The sequence below is a fragment of the Rhincodon typus genome, chromosome 2, assembly GCF_021869965.1.
Source record: "Rhincodon typus isolate 14 chromosome 2, sRhiTyp1.1, whole genome shotgun sequence".
Lineage (NCBI taxonomy): Eukaryota > Metazoa > Chordata > Chondrichthyes > Orectolobiformes > Rhincodontidae > Rhincodon > Rhincodon typus.
The window spans coordinates 115,022,250-115,043,745 of record NC_063333.1 but is presented as its reverse complement, the minus strand read 5'-3'; the positions used below and the strand labels follow the sequence as shown (position 1 = coordinate 115,043,745).

Below are 21,496 nucleotides of genomic sequence, written 5' to 3'. Positions count from 1 at the left end.
TGGCACTACAAGGCTCATTTATTTAGCCCTTCTCCCTCCCATTTTAATAAAATACAATCTTAACATCACTTAATTTGGCTATCCTCTGATTAAGTTTGATCACTGTACTTTTGTATCTTCCTCCTCTGTGTTGCTAAGTTTTGAAAGGACAGTTGAAAGAGACCATTGTCAGATATTTAAAAATATGGAAACAGTGGTTCTTTGGTTTGAGCTGTTATTCAGATTAAAAACTGGCAGTGAGGCAGTACTGAAAAACCTTTTATTAATTTGAAGGTGAAAAGTGCACAACGGAAGTCAATTTTAAGAGTCTTGTATTAGTGAAAACTACAATCAAGCCAACTGGGATTTAAAGGATAGAATAAGGCAGCCTATCAATTCATTAAGCACAGTGCATAGATATGTGAATAATATCTTGGATGGGAAGGTTCATTAGTCAAGGCAGAGAGCTATGCTTCTGTATTTGAAGCAAATGGGTAACCAGTTATAACTTACTACCACAGACACACAAGGTAACAGGAATTTTACACTTTTTCAAAATAGATGTAGTAAAATGGTCTGGATTATCCATTATATATCTTTCACACAATGCAATACTCAGTAACCTTCAACAAAGTTTCAAATAATATCTTGCACTTTACTGAGAGTCACTGTCAGCATTCTGTCCTAAATCTGAATTCATTGTGATCAAACTTGTGTCTATTTGAACATCTTCTTCATCAGACTGGACCAGTGGAGTGTCATCTTCACTCACAGTGTGACTGGCATTGTCATCAGTGAAAGAAGATAATTTCAGTCTAAGTTCATCTTGGTTTGGCACTTGCAGAGTTATTTCACCTTGATTTGGCTCAGACTTGGACCCTGTACAGAGAGAAAAATAACATTGACTTAACTCCAGGTTGTTCACAACCCATCTCCACAAGAATCCAATAATTTCATACATTGACCTTCAAATTGCTATTTGCGGATAAATTTATTTATTTTAAGGCTGCAAAACCAAAAGCACGTGACCGCATCTAATTGGAAGATACCTTAAGGAAAAAACGTTCAAAAATGCAACATGTAGAGCAACCTGTATATTATGAGAGAGAGAGTAGTCTTGAACACATTCCCCTACACCTGTGTGCCTGCTGAATAGCTAGGACAGACATCTCAACAGGCGTGTGCCAAAAATTACTAAAAACCCAAGGTAGGATCAAGAGCAGCACAGCAGATTACCATGAAATTTCAGGTCTACAACCTTGTGCAATAGCTTGCTATAAAATACAACAACAGTTTTTAACAAGTTTCTTATTTATTTAATGAATTAAATAAATATAGGTATAGTTACAATATTTAAAAGACATTTGGGCAGATACACGAATAGGAAAGGTTTAGAGGTATATGGGCCAAATGCAGACAAGTGGGACTCTGTTTATTTTGGGAAACTTGGTTGGCATGGACACGTTGGACCAGTTTCTGTGCTGTGATGCTACCGTTCCTCTTGCCATAATCATGATTGTGAACAATCATAAGAAACAGCAGATTAAGTTAAATTAGACTGTACTAGAAAATTATCTAAATGTCACTTAGACTTGCAATGTTTTCCAGATAAGGGACAAAAATCAATGTTGATTTAGTAGTTTACTGCTGGGGTATGGGGAGTGAGCTTGATTACACAGCAAAATTTTCAACATCTCTCATGTCAAAGATGACTTGCCTTTATGCTGGTTAATGGCTGTTGAGTGGTAGTAAGAGAAACTTGCACTGGTAGAGTGCCTTGAAATTAGAAGAACCAAGCAAATGGGGAAAATGGATGTCTCTTCAATGATTTAAGATCAAAGAACAGCACTTATGGCAAGAGGAACGGTAGCATCACAGCACAGAAACTGGTCCAACGCGTCCATGCCAACCAAGTTTCCCAAAATAAACAGAGTCCCACTTGTCTGCATTTGGCCCATATACCTCTAAACCTTTCCTATTCGTGTATCTGCCCAAATGTCTTTTAAATATTGTAACTATACCTATATTTACCACTTCCTCTGGCAAAGAACCTGCCAGTGTGTGAAAAAGATGCCCCTCAAGTCCCTTCTAAAACTTTCTCCTTTCACCTTAAAAATATGCCCCCTAGTTTTGAACACTCCCACCCTAGGGAAAAGACCTTTGCTATTCAACCTATTAATGCCCCTCACGATTTTATAAACTTCTAAGGTCATGAATTCAGTCATATATGGTTTATTAGTCCATGCTATGTGTCAGTGTGAAGATGATCCCATCTTAGACTTGCTTATGACAGATAATATAATGATCACATCTTGATATTTGCTTAAATTGCAAATTTAGAAGACCAGATATGCACAACCAGTCCAGTTCAATTTTTTTAAAAAAATTCTAGGAAACATCACACTTCAACAAGATTACTGAGTTTATCCCTAACGTGCAATGTTATTTTCAATATCACCACAAAACCACGTATCTGGTCCTGCAAAAAAGTTCCAGTTGTGCTTATGTACCTTTATTATTGGAAAAATGCAAAAAACCATTTGTGACAGAAGATCTGACCAAGAACAGGCACTAAGGAGGAGAAAACAGCAAAGAGGCATATAGCATTTTAACAAATATTTCTGTAGAATGAAGGAGAGAACCAAATCTATTAATATCAAAAAATTTAGTTTCAGAGAGATCCATTTCATGGATGCAGAGACACAGAAGATTATGTATCTGATCCTGTTTCTTCACCACACGGTTAAATTTAGATGTAACAGGGGAAAAAATGGCGATTGATACCCTATGCCCATGGATCTCAAACCACAAATATATAAAAGTGATTCTCAGTTGCTTGATTGCAAATACACTAAGGTGCTACACAAACGTTAAGAAAATGGATGTGAAGTCAAAGGAGGTGATCGAAACCTGGTCAGAGGGGAGGTTTTCAAAGAAGGGTCTTAAAGGGCAAGAAGATTGTAGTGAGTGCAATGAATAAGGCACCAAAGAAAGAGTGGAGAGATTAGGGGAGGTGTGGAATGGCAAGATGTTACAGAAATGGGGAAGAATTTAAGAATATATTCTATGAGAATTTAAATTATATAAGAACTATGGATGCTGGAGAACAGAAACAAACAAAAACAGAAATTCCTGTAAAAACTCAGCAGGTCTAATAGCATCTGCAGAGAGAAAAAAGTTCACATTAATCCTATGATCTTTTTTCAGAATGGTTCTGATGAGTTCTGAAGAAACCACATCAGGCTCAAAACATTAACTGTTTTCTCTCTCCACAGATACTGCCAGACCTACCAAGTTTCTCCAGCAAATTCTGTTTTTGATTTTCTTTGAAAAAGAATTTAAAGACATTGACAAGAACTTGCTAGGGTACCAGAATCAGATGTAGATTGTCATATAAGGCAGTACTTGAAAGAGTTAACTGACATCAGAAGAAAAGCTCTGCCCATCAAGAAGCAAATTCAACAGGTAATAAGGAAAACAAATGGAATGTTGGCCTTTATTTCAAAAGGGAACAGTGTATAAAGGTAGGGACATTTTGCAAAATCACAACTGGGATACTGTGAACAGTTTTTAGCTCTTATCCAAGGAAAGATGTACTGCATTGCAGTCAGTCCAGAGAAAATTCACAAGACTGATAGTGGGTATGGAGGGACTGTTGTATGAGGAGAGGTTGAGTAGATTGGGCCTGTTCCCCTTAGAATTTAGGGGAATGAGATGTGATCTTATTGAAATGTACAAGATTCTTAGGGGACATGATAAGGTAGATGTGGGGAGGTTAATTCCCCCTGTGGGAGAGTCTAGACATAACACGACCAGACTCACTAATCACCCTACTGTACATCAAGGATATTTCAGAGATGACCACAAGACTACTCAGACCCCTAGGTATAACAGTAGCCCACAAACTGACAACCACCCTACGAGAACTACTGATGAACGTAAAGGATCCCATACCCAAAACCAAGGTTATATACAAAATACCATGCAAGGTGGCACGGTGACTCAGTGGTTAACTACTGGACCCTGGTTTGATTCCACTCTCGGGTGACTGTCTGTGTGGAGTTTGCACATTCTCCCCGTGTCAGCGTGGGCTTCCTCTGGGTACTCCAGTTTCCTCCCATAGTCCAAAGATGTGCAGGTTAGGTGGATTGGCCATGCTAAATTGCCCATTGTGTTCAGGGATGTGTAACTTAGGTGGGTTATAGGGGGACGGGTCTGGGTGGGATGCTCCAAGGGTCGGTGTGGACTTGTTGGGCCGAAGGACCTGTTTCCACATTGTAGGGATTCTATGATTCTATGACTATGAAAAACACTATATAGGCCAAACCGGAAGAAAATTGACAATATGGATACATGAACAACAACTAGCCACCAAGAGACACGACCAACCCTCACTTGTCTCACTACACACAGACAACAAGGGACACGAATTTGACTGGGACAACACATCAATAACTGCACAAGCCAAACAGAGACACGCCAGGAAATTCCTGGAGACCTGGTATTCCAACCAGAACACCATCAACAAACACATTGAATTAGACCCTGTGTACAAACCACTGAGAAACAAAACCAGAAGTAGGACCAACCACCCCAGCAAACCAAGGCATATAAACAACAATACGGGACAGAACACCGACGCTTCACCGGAGGCGCACTGACAATGTTACCTAGCATGGTGACAAAACATTTGGTTACAAATCCAACGGTTTGGTGAGCATGTCTACAACCTCAAATTGATCAGAACACAATTTCCCTTTCGCATAGCCTTGCTGACCCTGCTTGATTAGATTACGTTTTCAATTATGCTATTTCTTCCTTAATAATTGATTCCAATACATTTCCAACAATAAATGTTAAGCTAATTAGCCTATCTTTAGCCCCTTTTTTGCCTCCCTCCCTCTTTGAATAGGGGTATAGCATTGCCAGTTTTCCAATCCTCCAATATTTCTCCAGAATCCAAGGATTTTTGGAAAATTACAACCAAATGCATCTGCTACCTCTATACCTACCTCTTTTAGTATCATATGATGCAAGCCATCGGGGCCAGTGCACTTACCTGCCTTTAGCCCCAGTAGTTTGTCTAATAAATTTTCCCAAGTGATTGTGATGGTACTCAATTCCTCCCCTGTATTCTTTAGTATTAATAGACTGAGCATCTTCGATTGTAAAGACCAATGCAAAATATCTTTTTAATTCCTCTGCATTTCTTTGGTCCCCATAACAGTCTCCCCAGATTCAATTTCTAAGGGGCCTATGTTCACTTTGATCTGTCTCTTTCTTTTTACATATTTCAAGAAGTTCTTACTGTCAGTTTTTTAAATATTCCTCGCTAGTTTGTCCTTGTAGCTTATTTTCTTGTTCTTTATTATCATTGTAGTCTTCCTTTGCTGGATTCTGAATTTTGGCCTCCAATTTTTTCATTTTAATACTCTCCTTAACTTTCTTGGATAGCCATGGTTGGTTTATCTCTTTCTTAGGATCTTTCCTCTTTACTGGGATGTAGTTTTGCTGACAGTCATGAATTACCTCCTTAAATGTCTGCCACTGCTTACTCATTGTCATTCCTGACAAGTTCACTTTAGCTAACTCTATCCTCATTTCATTGTAATTCCCTTTGTTTAAGTTAAAGACAGTTGTTTCTGGCGCAAGTTTCTCACTGTCAAACTGTATAATAAATTTGATGTTACGATCATCAAGTCCCAGGGAATCCTATATTCTAATTATTTTTTATTACGCCTGTCTCATGACTCATTACCAAATCCAAAATAGCCTACTCCCTAATTGGCTCCAAAACATTGCTCAAGAAAACTATCCATAATGTACTCTATGAATCTGTAGTCATTGCTATCTTTTACAATTTGATTAACCCAATCAACACGAAAATTGAAGTCACCCATAATTATTCCACTAGTCATTTCACATGCTCCTACCAGTTAATAGCATTTCTGACAAAATGGCTGTTTGTTTGGAGAGAAGGGGGGTCTGTACAGTACTCCTACAAACATTTTCTTTACCTTGCTGTTTTTTTTTTTAAAAACCTCTACCTAAATGGACTCTTATCATCTGAGCCTGGATTATCTCTTATAACAGTCTTCATCTCTTGTTAACAGTGCTACCCCACCACTTTTTCCATCCCTCCTGTGTTTGTGAAAGATCAAATATTCCTGAATATTGAGTTCCCAATTTTGATTTCTTTGTAATCATATTTCCATAATGGCTATGATTTGTGCCAATTTGTCTACCTTATTCTGAAAGCTATTATCAAATTTCCCTATACATTCATATTTCCTTAGTGCAATGTGTTATTCACACATTCTCCTCTTCCTTTTATTTCCTGGTAACAATCAATCCTTCACTAATCTGCAATCCTACCTTATCCTTTACCTATAAATCAACCTGACACCTCCTCCCCAAATATTTAGTTTAAAAGCCCTATCTACAGCCTTCGTTATCTGATTCACCAGGGGTATTTCTTTAAATATCCAGCATTTCAAGAATGTATAGAACTAGTCCCTGTGGCTACAGCAGTTAGCTATTGAAAGAAATAGCATACCCTAAAACCTACTTGCTGAAGCTTGAAACTATAAATTGTGGAAAATATTGGAAAACTATATAGACTGTAAAGAATCTTACCAGAACTGCAAAGGGGAAATTCCAAACAATAAACCAGGGGTACAGTGGTAGATTTCAGACACCCAATGTAGATTCAGTCACTTAAAAAGGTGAAAATTTCCACATTTAAAATAGAAATCTAAACGGAAGAGGTAGTGGGAAGCTTAAATCACTATATTAAGCATACAAGCATTGTTAAATAGTTGAGATTATCCAGAAAGACTGCAGAAACAAATTACAAGGTTGCTTGTTGAGAAAACTGTCAAAATGCCACTATAATTTGATAAGTAGTGTTGTTTTGAAGGAAATTGTTTTTATTGTTCATCTGAAATAATTGCTTCAAGACACGATCAATGCGATTCCTTTTTTCTCCTGAATAAAATGGGACAAAAATCTCAGAGAAAAAAGGAAAAAAATTGTCCCTAGTGTCAAAAAGGATGCAAAAATGACGAAGGTGGTGAAAATGGTGCAAAATGACAGTTATTTCCCCACTTTGGAGAAAATAAAGATCATAAGCTTGTGATAGGTTTTCTATTATCAAATAACTGAGTATTGCTGGAACAAAGACATATTTAGTCAAAACTATTCACATTGCACTCATCAGGAAAACCCGTAATGCTGTTCCACTGTGGAATCACATCTAATGTTGGACATTTGAGAGTTTTGCAAGCACTGGCTGGTTAGGCATGGACAGTATCTTGCTTGTTGCAAACAATCGTAGGTTTTTGCTGTTTGATACAATCCATCAGTCTTTGGGAGGTACAGCTGACATCCACAATGGTGCTGAAATTTATATACATTACTCATTCATGCATTTGACAAAAATTCTTTTTGGCTTGATGGTAGCATCCCATGAGCAGCAAAGGTCATTCACATTGCAACTACATAGAAGCTGTGTTAAACAGCTAGCTTCACCTGTTGTTCAAAATTTTTACCCTTCAGATTGATCAGATGTAGACTGGGCATCTGACAGGATTAAAAGTGACAGCCTCAGGTGATATACAGCACAAGATCTGATCAGGGTAGCCATTAACCCACAGGATGGCTTTTATGTGCCCTATTTCAGCAAGAGCTAACAGAATCAATAAATAGTTCAAGTCCTATGTACAAAGTTGCTGATAAAGTCAATCTTATCCTAAAGAGGAACCCTAATACTTATATTGACCTGTAAAAGTATGTTACAGTAGATCTTGGCTGAGAACCCCAGCTGATTTTTCAACACTCCTATCAAAGAAAGGAAGCTCATTTGACTGTTCGACTTCAAAAGATGAATCTGAACATAGGATAGAGCCAGTTAAGACAAGCAAGGAAATTCTTACTTGCAGTTGTGAATTCCAATATTGTATGTTTCATCTAGGATATTCATGTCAGAAATATTTAAAGAGTTGGCCATTACATGTCTTATACAAGAAACAACACATTAATACACAGGGTCATTTTCTTTGAAAACAAAAAGAGTATTCAAATACTTCCCTTGTTCCAACACAACAAAATTAGTGACAGTTGTTTTTTGGTGTATTAATCATGAAATTGACCAGAGTCAACTTGCCTGATTTAATATCTGGACAAGCATGGTAGTTAACTGATAATCATCATTAACTGGTGCACAGTGCACGGTAACACCTCTGCCAGAGTCCACCTTCCAACCCATCAGTACTCTTACAGTATAAATATAGTTTTCCCCTTTACTTTGGTATTTCTCGCAACTTAACCCAAGGTATGCAAAAGAAAATGTCCTTTTTATTTTGATGTTCTTCATTTAAATACATTTGAATGATCTTTAAATGCCTGAAAATAGTTTTACAGCAGAAATAGGGGCGAATTAGAGACATTCTTGGAAAAGGAAAATAAGACAGAAATTAAGTTTCGTTATTAAAACAACAGAACTTCTCAATTCAGAATTCCAGAGTTGTTACAATGCAGGAGAAGCCACTTGGCTCATCTGAACTGGTTTTCAGACTGAGCATTATGACTTATTAGTATTCTCCTCATAAGCCTGCACTTCATTATTTAAATAGAAACAATTTAATGCCATCTTGAATGCCTCAATTGAACCTGCATTCACCGCACTTGCAAACAATGCATTCCAGATCCTAACCACATTGTAGAAAAGCTTATGGATCCAAAGTTTGACTCCACAATCATGAAAACTCATCTAGCCTGATAGATGCCATTCTTGATTCTGAGAGACTGCCGTCTGCCATCAACACTGAGCAATGTAATTGTACCTTTTTCTCCCCCTAGTTTTAGGGAAATCAATTCTGTCCTTAAACTTTGATATCGGCTCTTTCTCCAGTAATACAATGCCCTCCTTAAAATATACCATCCTTCTCTTCTTCCTTTCCCAAATACCTTGTAACTAGAAGTATTTAACTGCAAACCCCGCACTTACTTGAGCTAGATCTCTGATCGCCATCATTCTACCTGGCAAGCTGCTCCTTTAACTTTCCAGTCTTATTTAATACAAAATATGCATTCACACACATGCACCAGTGACCCTGATTTAGAATACTTTACAGGACGGGGTGTTTCTGGCTGGGCCTGCATTTATTGCCCTTCCCTAGTTGCCTTCGAGAAGGTGGTGGTGCCATTTGAACAGGCTGCTTTAATCGTGGATGTTGTTGGAGCTGCACCCATCCAGGCAAATGGGAAATATTCAATCATACTCCCCACTTGTGCCTTGTAGATAGTGGATAGACTTTGAGAATTCAGGTGGTGAATCACGCACTGTGAGATTCCTAATATTTTATCTGCTCTTGTGGGTATTGATAGTAGAGGATTTGATGATTCAGATGCCATTGAATGCCAAGGTGTAGTGGTTAAATTATCTCTTCCTGGAGATAGTCATTTACTAACATTGATGTGGTGCAAATATTACTTGCCACTTGTCAGCCAAGCCCACATTGAGTCATAGCAATTCACAGCATGGAAACACCCTTCAGTCCAACTTATCCAAGGTCAGGTGCTGCTGGTGCAATCCAATACTGTATGAAACAAGTGTCATTAGAAACTGACGTCTCACTTCCGAATAGAAAAGCATTCTTCAATCCCACACTATGTTAGTGAGCCTCAAGCAGCTCAGAAGCCTTATATAATGATCAATGTAATGTTACTCAAGGACGAGACAACTTCACAGATCTCAGAAAAACCTAAGAGAACAAATACACCACTTGGCATTAATCACAGCTTTTCATCAGAGATCAGAAGAAACAACCATCTTCACAAGTCTGGTGAATTATTCAACTGACTTTCAATCACAATAATTTTAAAAATCTGATCACCTGATTTCTTTTGATACCATAACCACTAAGAGTTGATCATAGACTCTTCTGATAATCAATTCAGGAGTTCAAAATAAGCAGTACCAAAAACAGTTCAGGCAGATTTCCTCACTATGATTAGATATCATTTTGTCAGATTCAAAGGAATAAGAGCACAAATGGAAGGATCACAAGTGAGTCTCACCCTTTACAATATCAAGAGGAGAAAATTACTTCTTTCAGAAACATAACGAGCTATTCTGACATGATTTGAGGAAACTAAAGATCTTCCAAGATCCTCTAAAAATGTTCAACAGCGACACTGACCTGAAATGACATCCTCAGTAAAAAGCATCTGAGACATCAAGATCCATCAGTTTTCCAGTGTGGCCGAAAGCTGTACCTGCATAATTTAACCTCTGCAAAGGGACATTCTGGAAATCAAAGATCCACCAAGGATAGCATCTGAATGTATTATCCTTAGACTATCAACCCAACCAAACCAGTCACTTATAAAGTGCCGTCAAGACATCAATCGCCTCAACCCCTCTACCCCTCTCACCCACTCCAACCTCTCCCCCACAGAACGTGCAGCCCTCCGCTCCAATCCCAACCTCACCATAAAACCCACGGACAAGGGAGGCACAGTTGTATGGCGCACTGACCTCTACAATCGCCGAGGCCAGGCGCCAACTCTCCAACACCTCCTCCTACCGCCCCCTTGATCATGACCCCACCCCTGACCACCAAACCATCATCGCCCAAACCATCCACAACCTCATCACCTCAGGTGACCTCCTACCCACAGCCTCCAACCTCTTCGTTCCCCAACCTCGCACTGCCGGCTTCTACCTCCTTCCCAAAATCCACAAACCTGACTGCCCTGGTCGACCATTGTCTCCACCTGCTCCTGCCCCAACGAACTTATCTCCACCTATCTCGACTCAATTTTCTCCCCCTTTGTCCAGGAACTCCATACCTACATCCGTGACACCACCCACGCCCTCCACCTCCTCCAGAACTTCCAATTCCCCGGTCCCCAACACCTCATCTTTACCATGGACGTCCAGTCCTTATACACCTGCATTCCCCATGCAGATGGCCTAAAGGCCCTCCGCTTCTTCCTGTCCCGCAGGCCCGACCAGTTCCCCCTCCACTGACACCCTCATCCGCTTAGCCGAACTTGTCCTCACCCTCAGCAACTTCTCTTTCAATTCCTCCCACTTCCTACAGACAAAGGGGGTGGCCATGGGTACCTGCATGGGCCCAAGCTATGCCTGCCTCTTTGTAGGTTACGTGGAACAATCCCTCTTCCATAACTACACTGGCCCTAAACCCCACCTCTTCCTCTGTTACATTGATGACTGTATCGGCGCTGCCTCGTGCTCCCACACGGAGCTTGAACAGTTCATCCACTTCACCAACACCTTCCATCCTAACCTTATGTTCACCTGGACCATCTCTGATAGCTCTCTCTCCTTCCTGGACCTCTCTGTTTCCATCTCTAGCAACCACCTGGAAACCCATATCCATTTCAAGCCCACCGACTCCCACAGCTACCTAGAATATACCTCCTCCCACCCACCTTCCTACAAAAATGCCATCCCCTATTCCCGATTCTTTCGCCTCCGCCACATCCGCTCCCAGGATAGGGCGTTCCACTCCCGAACATCTCAGATGTCCTCATTTTTCAAGGACTGCAACTTCCCCTCCACAGTGGTCGAGAACTCCCTCGACCGTGTCTCCCGCATTTCCCGCAGCTCATCCCTCCCACCCCCTCCCCGCAATAACAACCAAAACAGAAACCCCTTGTCCTCACGTACCACCCCACCAACCTCCGGATCCAATGCATCATCCTCCGACACTTCTGCCATCTGCAATCTGACCCCACTACAAAGACATTTTTCCGTCCCTACCCTTATCTGCTTTCCGGAGGGACCATTCTCTCTGTGACTCCCTTGTCTGTTCGACACTCCGCTCCAGCCCCACCACACCTGGCACTTTTCCCTGCAACTGCAGGAAGTGCTACACCTGCCCCTGCACATCTGCTAATGTGGTATACTGTATCCCTATTCCTGTTGTGGCCTCCTCTACATCGGGGAAACGAAGCAGAGGCTTGGGGACCGCTTTGCGGAACACCTACGCTCGGTTCGCACTAAACAACTGCACCTCCCAGTCGCGAACCATTTCAACTCCCCCTCCCATTCCTCAGACGACATGTCCATCCTGGGCCTCCTGCAGTGCCACAACGATGCCACCCGAAGGTTGCAGGAACAACACCTCATATTTCGCTTGGGAACCCTGCAGCCCAATGGTATCAATGTGGACTTCACAAGTTTCAAAATCTCCCCTCCCCCAGCTGCATCCCAAAACCAGCCCAACTTGTCCCCGCCTCCCTAACCTGGCCTTCCTCCCACCTATTCCCTCCTCCCAACTCAAGCCCCACCCCCATCTCCCACCTACTAGCCTTATCCCGCCCCCTTGACCTGTCTGTCCTTCCTGGACTGACCTATCCCCTCCCTAACTCCCCACCTACACTCACCTTTACTGGCTCCATCCCCGCCTCTTTGACCTGTCTGTCTCCTCTCCACCTATCTTCTCCTTTATCCATCTTCTATCCGCCTCCCCCTCTCTCCCTATTTATTTCAGAACCCCCTTCCCCTACCCCATTTCTGAAGAAGGGTCTAGGCCCGAAACGTCAGTTTTCCTGCTCCTGTGATGCTGCTTGGCCTGCTGTGTTCATCCAGTTCTACACCTTGTTATCTCACTTATAAAGTGCTTCAGTTTGTTCTTGCTACCAACAGCATGTAGCTAAAGTAGTAACATGGACTTACTCTTATGTTTACCTGGTTGTCTTACAACAGACAATCACATGTCTAACATGAAATAAAATTAGCTAAGTAACATGCAATAAACCTAGTTACTGATCATGAAGCTCGAGCCTATCTTCTGCAAAAGCATTGAGACAGTATCCTTAGCAACAAGGCTTGATTGCAGTAAATATACTGAATGCATCTAAGATGATTACAGCAGAAACCAAGATGCAAAACATGCTGATAGCATGTTATCAAATTAATTATATAGATAAATAAAGAGTGATGAAAAGTTCAAAATGGTTCAGGACTGGATACAAGCAATATTTTGTACTAGCTGGGTTCTCCGAGGACAGGGGCATTGATCAGATAGAAAGCTATGCTGAGAGAGTACAGAGAGAGACTGCAAATGAATTTAAACAAGTATGTGACCAATATTATATTAGATGGAACATAACAGATATGTGAAATTAACCACATTTGCAAGAAAAGCAGATTTTTTTTTTTTTAAAAAAGTGAGAGAGATTGGGAAACGAGAGTATCCCCATAGAGATCTAGGTATACGAATCACAAAGTTAACATGCAAGTTCAGCAATCAACGAAAGAGTAGGTTACAATCTAATGCTTTTGCAATAAAGAGTAAGAGTAAATCTTGAGCGCAATTAAACAGGGCCTTGGTGAGATGATACTGGGAATGTCTGTATAGCGCACAAAACTGAAGTGTTTTGGTCTTCTTATCATCTTGAATGGGACTAATCATATAAATACAGGGGTTACAAGAGTAGGTTAGAGGTTAGGTATCCTACAATGAGGAACTCACCTCCTGACTCCCCAAAATCTGTGTATAAGATGCATAGCAGAAATTCACCAGGGCTGCTTAGATAGCACATTCCAAACCCACAACCACAACAATTTCAAAGGACAGGGTCAGCAGATACACGGGGACTTTATCACCAACAAATTCATCTTCAAGACACTCGCCATCCAACCTTGGAAATATATCAGTTTCCATTCTTTGCTGTTGCAAGGTCAAAATCCTGGGGCTCCCTTCTTAACAGCATTGCTGGTGTCCCTGTACCACATGGACTGCAGGGGTTCAAAAAGGCAGCTCACCATCACCTTATCACGGTTTATTATTGATGGGCAATAAATTTGGCCCACTAAAGCTTACATCTCCTGAATGAGTAATAAAGAGAGAGTACAACCAATGTTCATTAAACTGATTTGTTGGTGAAGCTATTGTCTGATGTGTTAAGGCATATGTTCTCAAGAGTTTAGAAGAATAAGAAATGATCTCACTGACGAGGAAGATATAGGAGGATATTTCTCCAGAAAGTTTTAAACTAGATGTCTTTGTCTCAGAATGACAATCAGCTATTTAGAATTGATAAAATGGAAAAAATCTCTTCACTGCGTCTTTGGAATTCTGTATCCCAGACAGCTTTATGCTTAAACCTTAGGTAAATTGGAAATAGGGACCAACAGACTTTTGGACACTAATGAAGAAAATCAACTATGATATTATGGAATGATGGCGAAGGCTCAAGTGAGCAATTAACCTACTCCTGCTCCTATTTCTTATATTAAAAGTTCTTATTAGAGTCATAGAGACAGAGTCATACAGCACAGAAACAGACTCTTCAGTTCCTGCCAGCCATAATCCCAAACTAAACAAGTCCGACTTGCTTGCACATGGCCCATATCTTTCCAAACATTTCTTATTCATGTACTTACCTAAATGTCTTTTAAACACTAACTACAGCTGCATCCACCACTTCCTCTGGAAGTTCATTCCATACATGAACCATTCTGTTAAAAAAATAAAACTGCCCTTCATGTCTTTTAAAATCTTTCTCCTCCCACCATAAAAATATGACACTATTCTTGAAATTCCCACCCTAGGGAAAAGGCACCTGCCATTCACCTCATCTACACCCCTCATGATTTTATAAACCTCTATAAAAGGTCCTCACTCAGCCTCCTAAGCTCCAGTGAAAAATGTCTCAGCCTGTTCAGCCTCTCCTATAACTGAAACCCAATCTCTCATGAACCCTCTCCAGCTTAATAATATTTTTCCTATAGCTGGGTGACCAGAACTGGACACAGAAACTTCACCAACATCCTGTACAACCTCAACACCTGTACTCAAAAGGTCTGAGCAATGAAGGCAAGCATACCAAACGCCTTCTTAACCACTCAATGTGATGCAAACTTCAAAAGAATTATGTACCTGAACCCCTATGTCTTTCTGTTCTGCACCACCCAAGGCCCTACTTTTAATTATATAAGTCCTGCCCTTGTTTGTTTTACCAAAATGCAATACCTCACGTTTATCCAAAATAAACTCCATCTGCCACTATTCAGCCCATTGACTCACTTGATCAAGATCTTACTCAATATCTTCTTATTCCTTTCAACTACTCAGTGTGGTAGGTAGCAAGTTCCACGCTATCAGACTTATTTCTTTCTTGTACTGATGCCTCTAAGTTTTGGACTGTCTCACAAATGGAAACATTTTCTCTCACCTATGCTATCAAATGTTTTCATTACCTTAATTCTAAGAAATTATCTGATTTTTGTACTTCCTCTTGTTTTCCCTTTTATGTAAAGATGCACCTGAATGAAGGTTCTATATTATTTTTGATTAATGTCTCTGCTCTGCTTTTCAATTCTATTCCTCTATGAGTAAATTCCCTTTAGTCGCTTGTTTTCTTGTCTTACTAACCTGTCACGATGTGTATTTGTGTGAATAGATATCTTTGCTATATTAAAGTATCAATTCAAGAGTTAGATTCATAAATATCATTTGGACAATTACTGAGTGAGGCACATACATACTCATCTCCCCAACTCCTCAAGTTGCTGAGAATTGACATCAATCCACAAGATGGCACACTTGCACTAAACAATAAGAGGTTTGACGAAAATTTAAAAAATTTTTAAAAATCAATAAAAGAATTGGACATAGCTTCTAAAGACAGGACATAAAGAAAGACGAAATCTTTATAACACTGGCAAATTATATCTGAATCTTGATTAGTTTAAAAATACATGTGACACCCATTTGAACCTGAAAAGACTGAACTATAAAGAGCACCAACTTCACATTAATTTCATTTAATCTTTACCATACTAGTAAGATGAAGGAGGAACACAGTTGCAAACCATGCTTCCCTAAAAACAATATGGAAGGAAATGTCTTTTGTCCATCTGACAAGGAGACTCTCAATTGTGATGTACAATCGTCATTTTGAATGAATTGATGTTACAGAACATCTTTATACCTCAAAAGAAACAAGCACTTCAGATTTCTTGAGGGTTGTGAGGACAAAATAATCCCACATGATTAGTAGACACAGACAATTGCTAATGCTGCAAAGTTTTTGATATCTTAAAATTAGCAGCTGACCCTGCCTTAACTGCTGTTTGCAAAACAGAATTTCAAACATTAACTTTTGCATGTAGAGTGCTTCATCACTTCACTCCTGAAAGACTTGGTTCTAAATGTTAGGCTAGGCCTCCTAGTTCCAGATTCCATAACCAGCAAATAGTTTTTCATCTACGCTGTCAATATTCCGTATCAAAAGAGGTGATGGACTAGTGGTATTATCGCTAGACTATTAATCCAGAAACTCGATTAATATTCTGAGGACCTGGGTTTGAATATCACACAGCAATGGTGGAATTGAGAATCTACTGATGACCATGAAACCATTGCTAATTGTTGGAAAAACCTATGTGGCTCACTAATGTCCTTCAGGGAAGGAAACCTGCCATCCTCGCTGGTCTGGCCTACATGTAACTCCAGACTCTCAGCAACGCCCTCTGAAATGGCCTAGCAAGCCACTCAATTCAAGAGCAGCTAAGGGAAGGCAATAATTGCTGGCAAGCCAGCGATGTCCACGTCCCACGAGTGAATGAGAAAATATCGGGAATGAGAGTATTTGAAGACAGAATTTTTTTTTGTGACAAGGAATCATATGATTATGGCACTTTTTAATGATATGTAATAGCTATATTTTATGTATAGATTTCAGATTGGTATTGTGTAAAAAACAGGATTAATTCAATACATCAGTGTCTACAACTGGCAATTGGCAGTGACCACAAAATTATTTATTCATAAACAGGTTTTTGTCCAGCATGCTGTAATGATGGGCAGGGGTATCAATCTTTTACAATTTACATCAACGAGTTATACGAGGGAGTAAAAGACACAGCAACTAAATTTGCAGATGACACAAAGGTGCGCGCGCGCACACACACACACACACACATTGTGCAGATGAATTTGAAAGCAGATAATTACACAAACAGAGTGACTGCAGAATTGTGAGGTACAAAAGGATTTCAGTGTTCTCACACGAATCATAAAGTAGGTAAAGGACATAATCAAGAAAGCTAATAGGATGCTATCCTTCATTATGAAAAGGAACTGAATGAAAAAGTAAAAATTGCTATGCCTCAATTATACGGGACGTTGATGAGTCCATACCTCCAATGAGTGCAGTTTTGATCTCCTTATTTAAGGATAGATGTAAGCGCATTGTCAGAGGAGGTTTACTGCACTGATAGCTGAAATAAATTAGTCATCTTATAAGACAAGTTGGACCAGCTGGAGAGTATTAAAGAATGTGGAGTAACTTGAACTATGTGTATAATATATTGAATGGTCTTGACAGGATGAAAATGGAAAGGATGTTTTCAAGTCCAGAACTAGTGGACACTGTTTTAAAACAATGGTTGTTCTTTCAGGACCATAGGACGCAAGAGCAAAAGTGTGCCATTCAATGATATCATAACCAATCTGATAATCCTCAACTCCACTTTTCTGCCCTTTTCCCATAACCTTAAATCCCTAACTGGTTAAAAATCTATCTTAGTTTTTAATATACTTATTGAAACAGCCTCTGCAGCCCACTGCGGTAAATAATACTACAGATTCACTACTCTCAGAGAAGAAAACTCTCATCTCAGTCCTGAGTGATCATTTACTCCAAGATTAAGCCCTTCGGTCCTCGACTCTCTTACAAGGGGAAACAACTCCTCAGGGGTATTAGGGAATATTGTCACGGAAACACAAATTAGCCATGATATTAAATTAATGAACGGCGGAGCAGATTCAATTCGCCAAACAGACTACTTCTGCTCCCATTTCATACATTGGAATATAAATACAAATACTCCTAGACCTCTTCAAATGAGCGGAAATATTACATTTTATATGGGTGGAAACATCAAGTTTTACCCTTGTCTATCTTCTATTACCATCAAGGCTGCCAACCAATGCATTTGTATCAAATCACCGAAGTGACTTCAGCATCTCGCCATGCAATGTAGTTAGGTCATATAATACAGAATGAAGTCCGTACTAAGAACAAAACATGACTTTGCTGGATTATGTATATGTGAAGCCAAGCAAAAAGGACTAAGGCAGCTCACAAACTATTTTCCAACTTGATATCATTGTATTTCACCTCCAATTTGCTCAAGAACAATCAGGAATGGGCAATGAATGCTGACCTTGAAAATGATGCCCACATTCCATGCACAAATGTATAAAGCAAGTCTAATAAAAGTACGTGTATTACAGATCACCATATATTACAAATTTGAAATAATATTTCTTATAGAGTCATAGAGATGTACAGCACAGAAACAGACCTTTCTGGTCAGCATGGACGAGTTGGACCGATATCCTAAATTAATCTAGTCCCATTTGCCATATCCCTCCAAACCCTTCCTATTCATATACCCATCCAGATGTCTTTTAAATGTTGTAATTGTACCAGCCTCCACCACTTCCTCTGGCAGTTCATTCCAAACACGCACCGCTGTGAAAAAGTTGCCCTTTAGGTCCGTTTTAAATCTTTCCCCCTCACCTTAAACCTTCACCCTCTAGTTTTGGACTACCCTAAACTGGGAAAAAGGCCTTGAATATTCACACTATCCATGTCACTCATGATTTTATAAACTTCTAAGGCCACCCCTCAGCCTCTGATGATCTAGGGAAAATAGCCCAGCCTTTTCAGTCTCTCCCTGAAGCTCAAACCCTCCAATCTGGACAACATCCTTGTAAATCTTCTCTCAACCCTTTCAAGTTTCACAACATCATTCCTCTAGCAGGGTGTTCAGAATTGAACATAGTATTCTAATAGTGTCCTAACCAATGTCCTGTACAACTATAACATGTTCTCCCAACTCCTATACTCAATGCACTGACCAATAAAGGCGAGCGTACCAGACATCTCCTTCACTATCCTGTCTACCTGCAACTCCACTTTCAATGATCTATGAACCTGCACTCCAAGGTGTCTTTGTTCAGCAGTACTCCCAGGACCTTAACATTAAGTGTATTAAGTCCTGCCTTGATTTGTTCTATCAAAATGTAGCACTTCACATTTATCTAGATTAAATTGCCACTCCTCAGCCATCGGCTTATCTGAGAAGTACTTTGATAAAATGCTATTTTATCTACTTATGCAGGTTTCTGCGAAGCTCTGCATATTCCCTAGTGACAAAAACAAACCCAGTTAGGTACCTCTCCCACTCCAAACTGATCGCACTATTCTAGGTACAGCATTAGTTCTGAAGAGGAGTCATACCAGACTAAATGTTAACTCTCTCTCTGCAGACAATCTCAGACCTGCTGAATTTTGTAAATTTTATGCTTCCATCTACAATATTTACTTTGACAACTATTCTCATGTCATTGGCAAACTAGAATATATGGCTTTATCATTACTACCTTGTGGGTTACCACTTGTTACATCGTGTCAATTGTAGTATCTGTCTAGTATTCCTACTATCATTATTCTGGTTACCAGCCAATCCTATAGCCAGGTCAATAATTTGCCTTCAGGTCCTTGAAATTCAGTTTTAGCTAACAGTATCAAAAGGCATTCGGGAAGTTCATATAAATAATATTCGTAGGCATTCCCTGTCCCTAACTTCAGTCACCCATTTAAAAAATTCAATCAATCAGACTAGTCAGGTATGACACAGGTTCACAAATTCATGTTTCTCCTTTTGGGCAGTTTAAAGTTTAAGAAGTTGAATCACTCTATCCTTAATTGTAAACTATAGTAATTTGCTACACAACATGTTTGGGTCAGCCAGTCTATAACTCCCTGGTTTCACCTTCCGATTTAAATCATCGTGACAAATGCAATTTTCCAATCCAAAAGGAACAGTTTCTGAATCAAGCAAACTTTGGAAGATAATAGTGAATGTAGAATGAAAAGTAAAACAAATACAAATCCATAAAATTATAATATGGAGAATAAAAGTTAAACTAATTTGGCTAATTTCACAAATGCTGCAAAAGATAAACACTCATGCATAAATGCAATTATTACTAAATAAAAACTCAGTTCACTTCTGCAATGTATGGAATTTACTGATATATTTCACATTATAGATAGTTAATTCAGTTTGGTGCCACCAGATAATAAGAAAGTCATGTTATTTTACCTAACACAGGTGAGATTTCACTGTCTTCCCCACCCGAGTTGAGAAACACGTCTAGTGCTTCCTGGTCAGACATATCCAATAGGTCCATCTGCTCCAGCATGTCAACGTTTACCTCCATAGAAGACATACTTCCAATGGGCTCTGGGTTTTAAAAAAATGAACATTAAACAAATACACCAACACCAGAAAAACAAATAGATTTATTTTAATAACATAATGTGAACATAGGAAATAGAACAGGATGAAAACAACCAGCTGTATTTTTTTCAGTTCTGAGGTGTTGTTTGCATGTTTAGTATCATGGAAGGAAAATTCCCTGACTTTGTAGTGTCAAAAGAGATGAGGCCTCAACATCCAGAATGTTGAAAACCCGCTTAAATAACCTGGAAACCTTACACATTGGAAGATTTCCAGATACGTGCTTCTAGACAGCAAAAACCTTTCAGCTCCAGTGAAAGTATAAGAATCAAACTTCTTTGACGTTTGGATTATTTGACCTCAAACGGGAAATTTTTAAAACCAACAGTGTGGTGAATATTAGAACACTCTCAACTCCTCTCATTTTCTTCAGGTAAGAGGGGTGGCCATGGGTACCCGCATGGGCCCTAGTTATGCCTGTCTCTTTGTGGGGTACATGGAACATTCCTTGTCTCAAATAATGTCTCAAAGCCATTTACCAACAAGGCTCAGCTTCAAACAGGACTCCCTATTTTTAAGAGGTAATAAATTGAATGGAACATGGTAAGTATGGAAATAGCTGACTGCAGAAGAAGCGTGAATCAAAGAAAGGATATTTTAAAGAGATTGTAGGTAATCTGGACAATTTTCCTCATGTTTACATATGCTGGCAGAGAGATATGATCAAAGATTTAGGTTCCTTCTTTTACAATTCCTTTTCCCAGTGACACTTTTCTATAAGTTTCATGCTGTAGCATAGAACAAGATACTACAAAAATTACAACAGAAAATATCAAATTAACATTATGGAGATCTGATGCAACCCATCGGGATAGTTACTCTTCATGGACGCTTGCTTCTCTTCTTCCATCCTGCTTGCACTGAGAAGGATCTGAAGACGGAGGCCAACTGGTGACTGATGGATGTCGCAGGGACTGGGAGCATACGGGTAACATGAAAACTTAAGGTTCCTCCTGTCTTTTTTGATTTAGTTCTTTATTACTTGCTGCCCCTCTTTGAAGGGCTCGTCTTCTCACTCTCTCACCTTGCCCGAGGCTTGGTGACCCTCAAGTTAAACCACCACTAACTAGTTGTCTCTCTCTAATGAGAGAGCAGCCCTATGACTCAGAGATTCTGACAACTTTACCTTTTCTTACTTGTTCCTTCTAAACATGAAGC

At 39.7% G+C, this 21,496-nt stretch overlaps 1 protein-coding gene across 1 annotated transcript; it reads right to left on the bottom strand.

The window, feature by feature from the left end:
* Positions 1-245: 245 nt before the first annotated feature.
* On the bottom strand, positions 246-21,188 carry LOC109914204 (dysbindin-like). The gene is made up of 3 exons (XM_020513781.2): positions 21,158-21,188; positions 20,141-20,281; positions 246-858 (listed from the first exon to the last, which is right to left on the bottom strand). The coding sequence occupies exons 1-3, from the start codon at positions 21,186-21,188 to the stop codon at positions 635-637; spliced, it is 396 nt and encodes a 131-aa protein (XP_020369370.1). The 3' UTR covers positions 246-634.
* Positions 21,189-21,496: the final 308 nt, after the last annotated feature.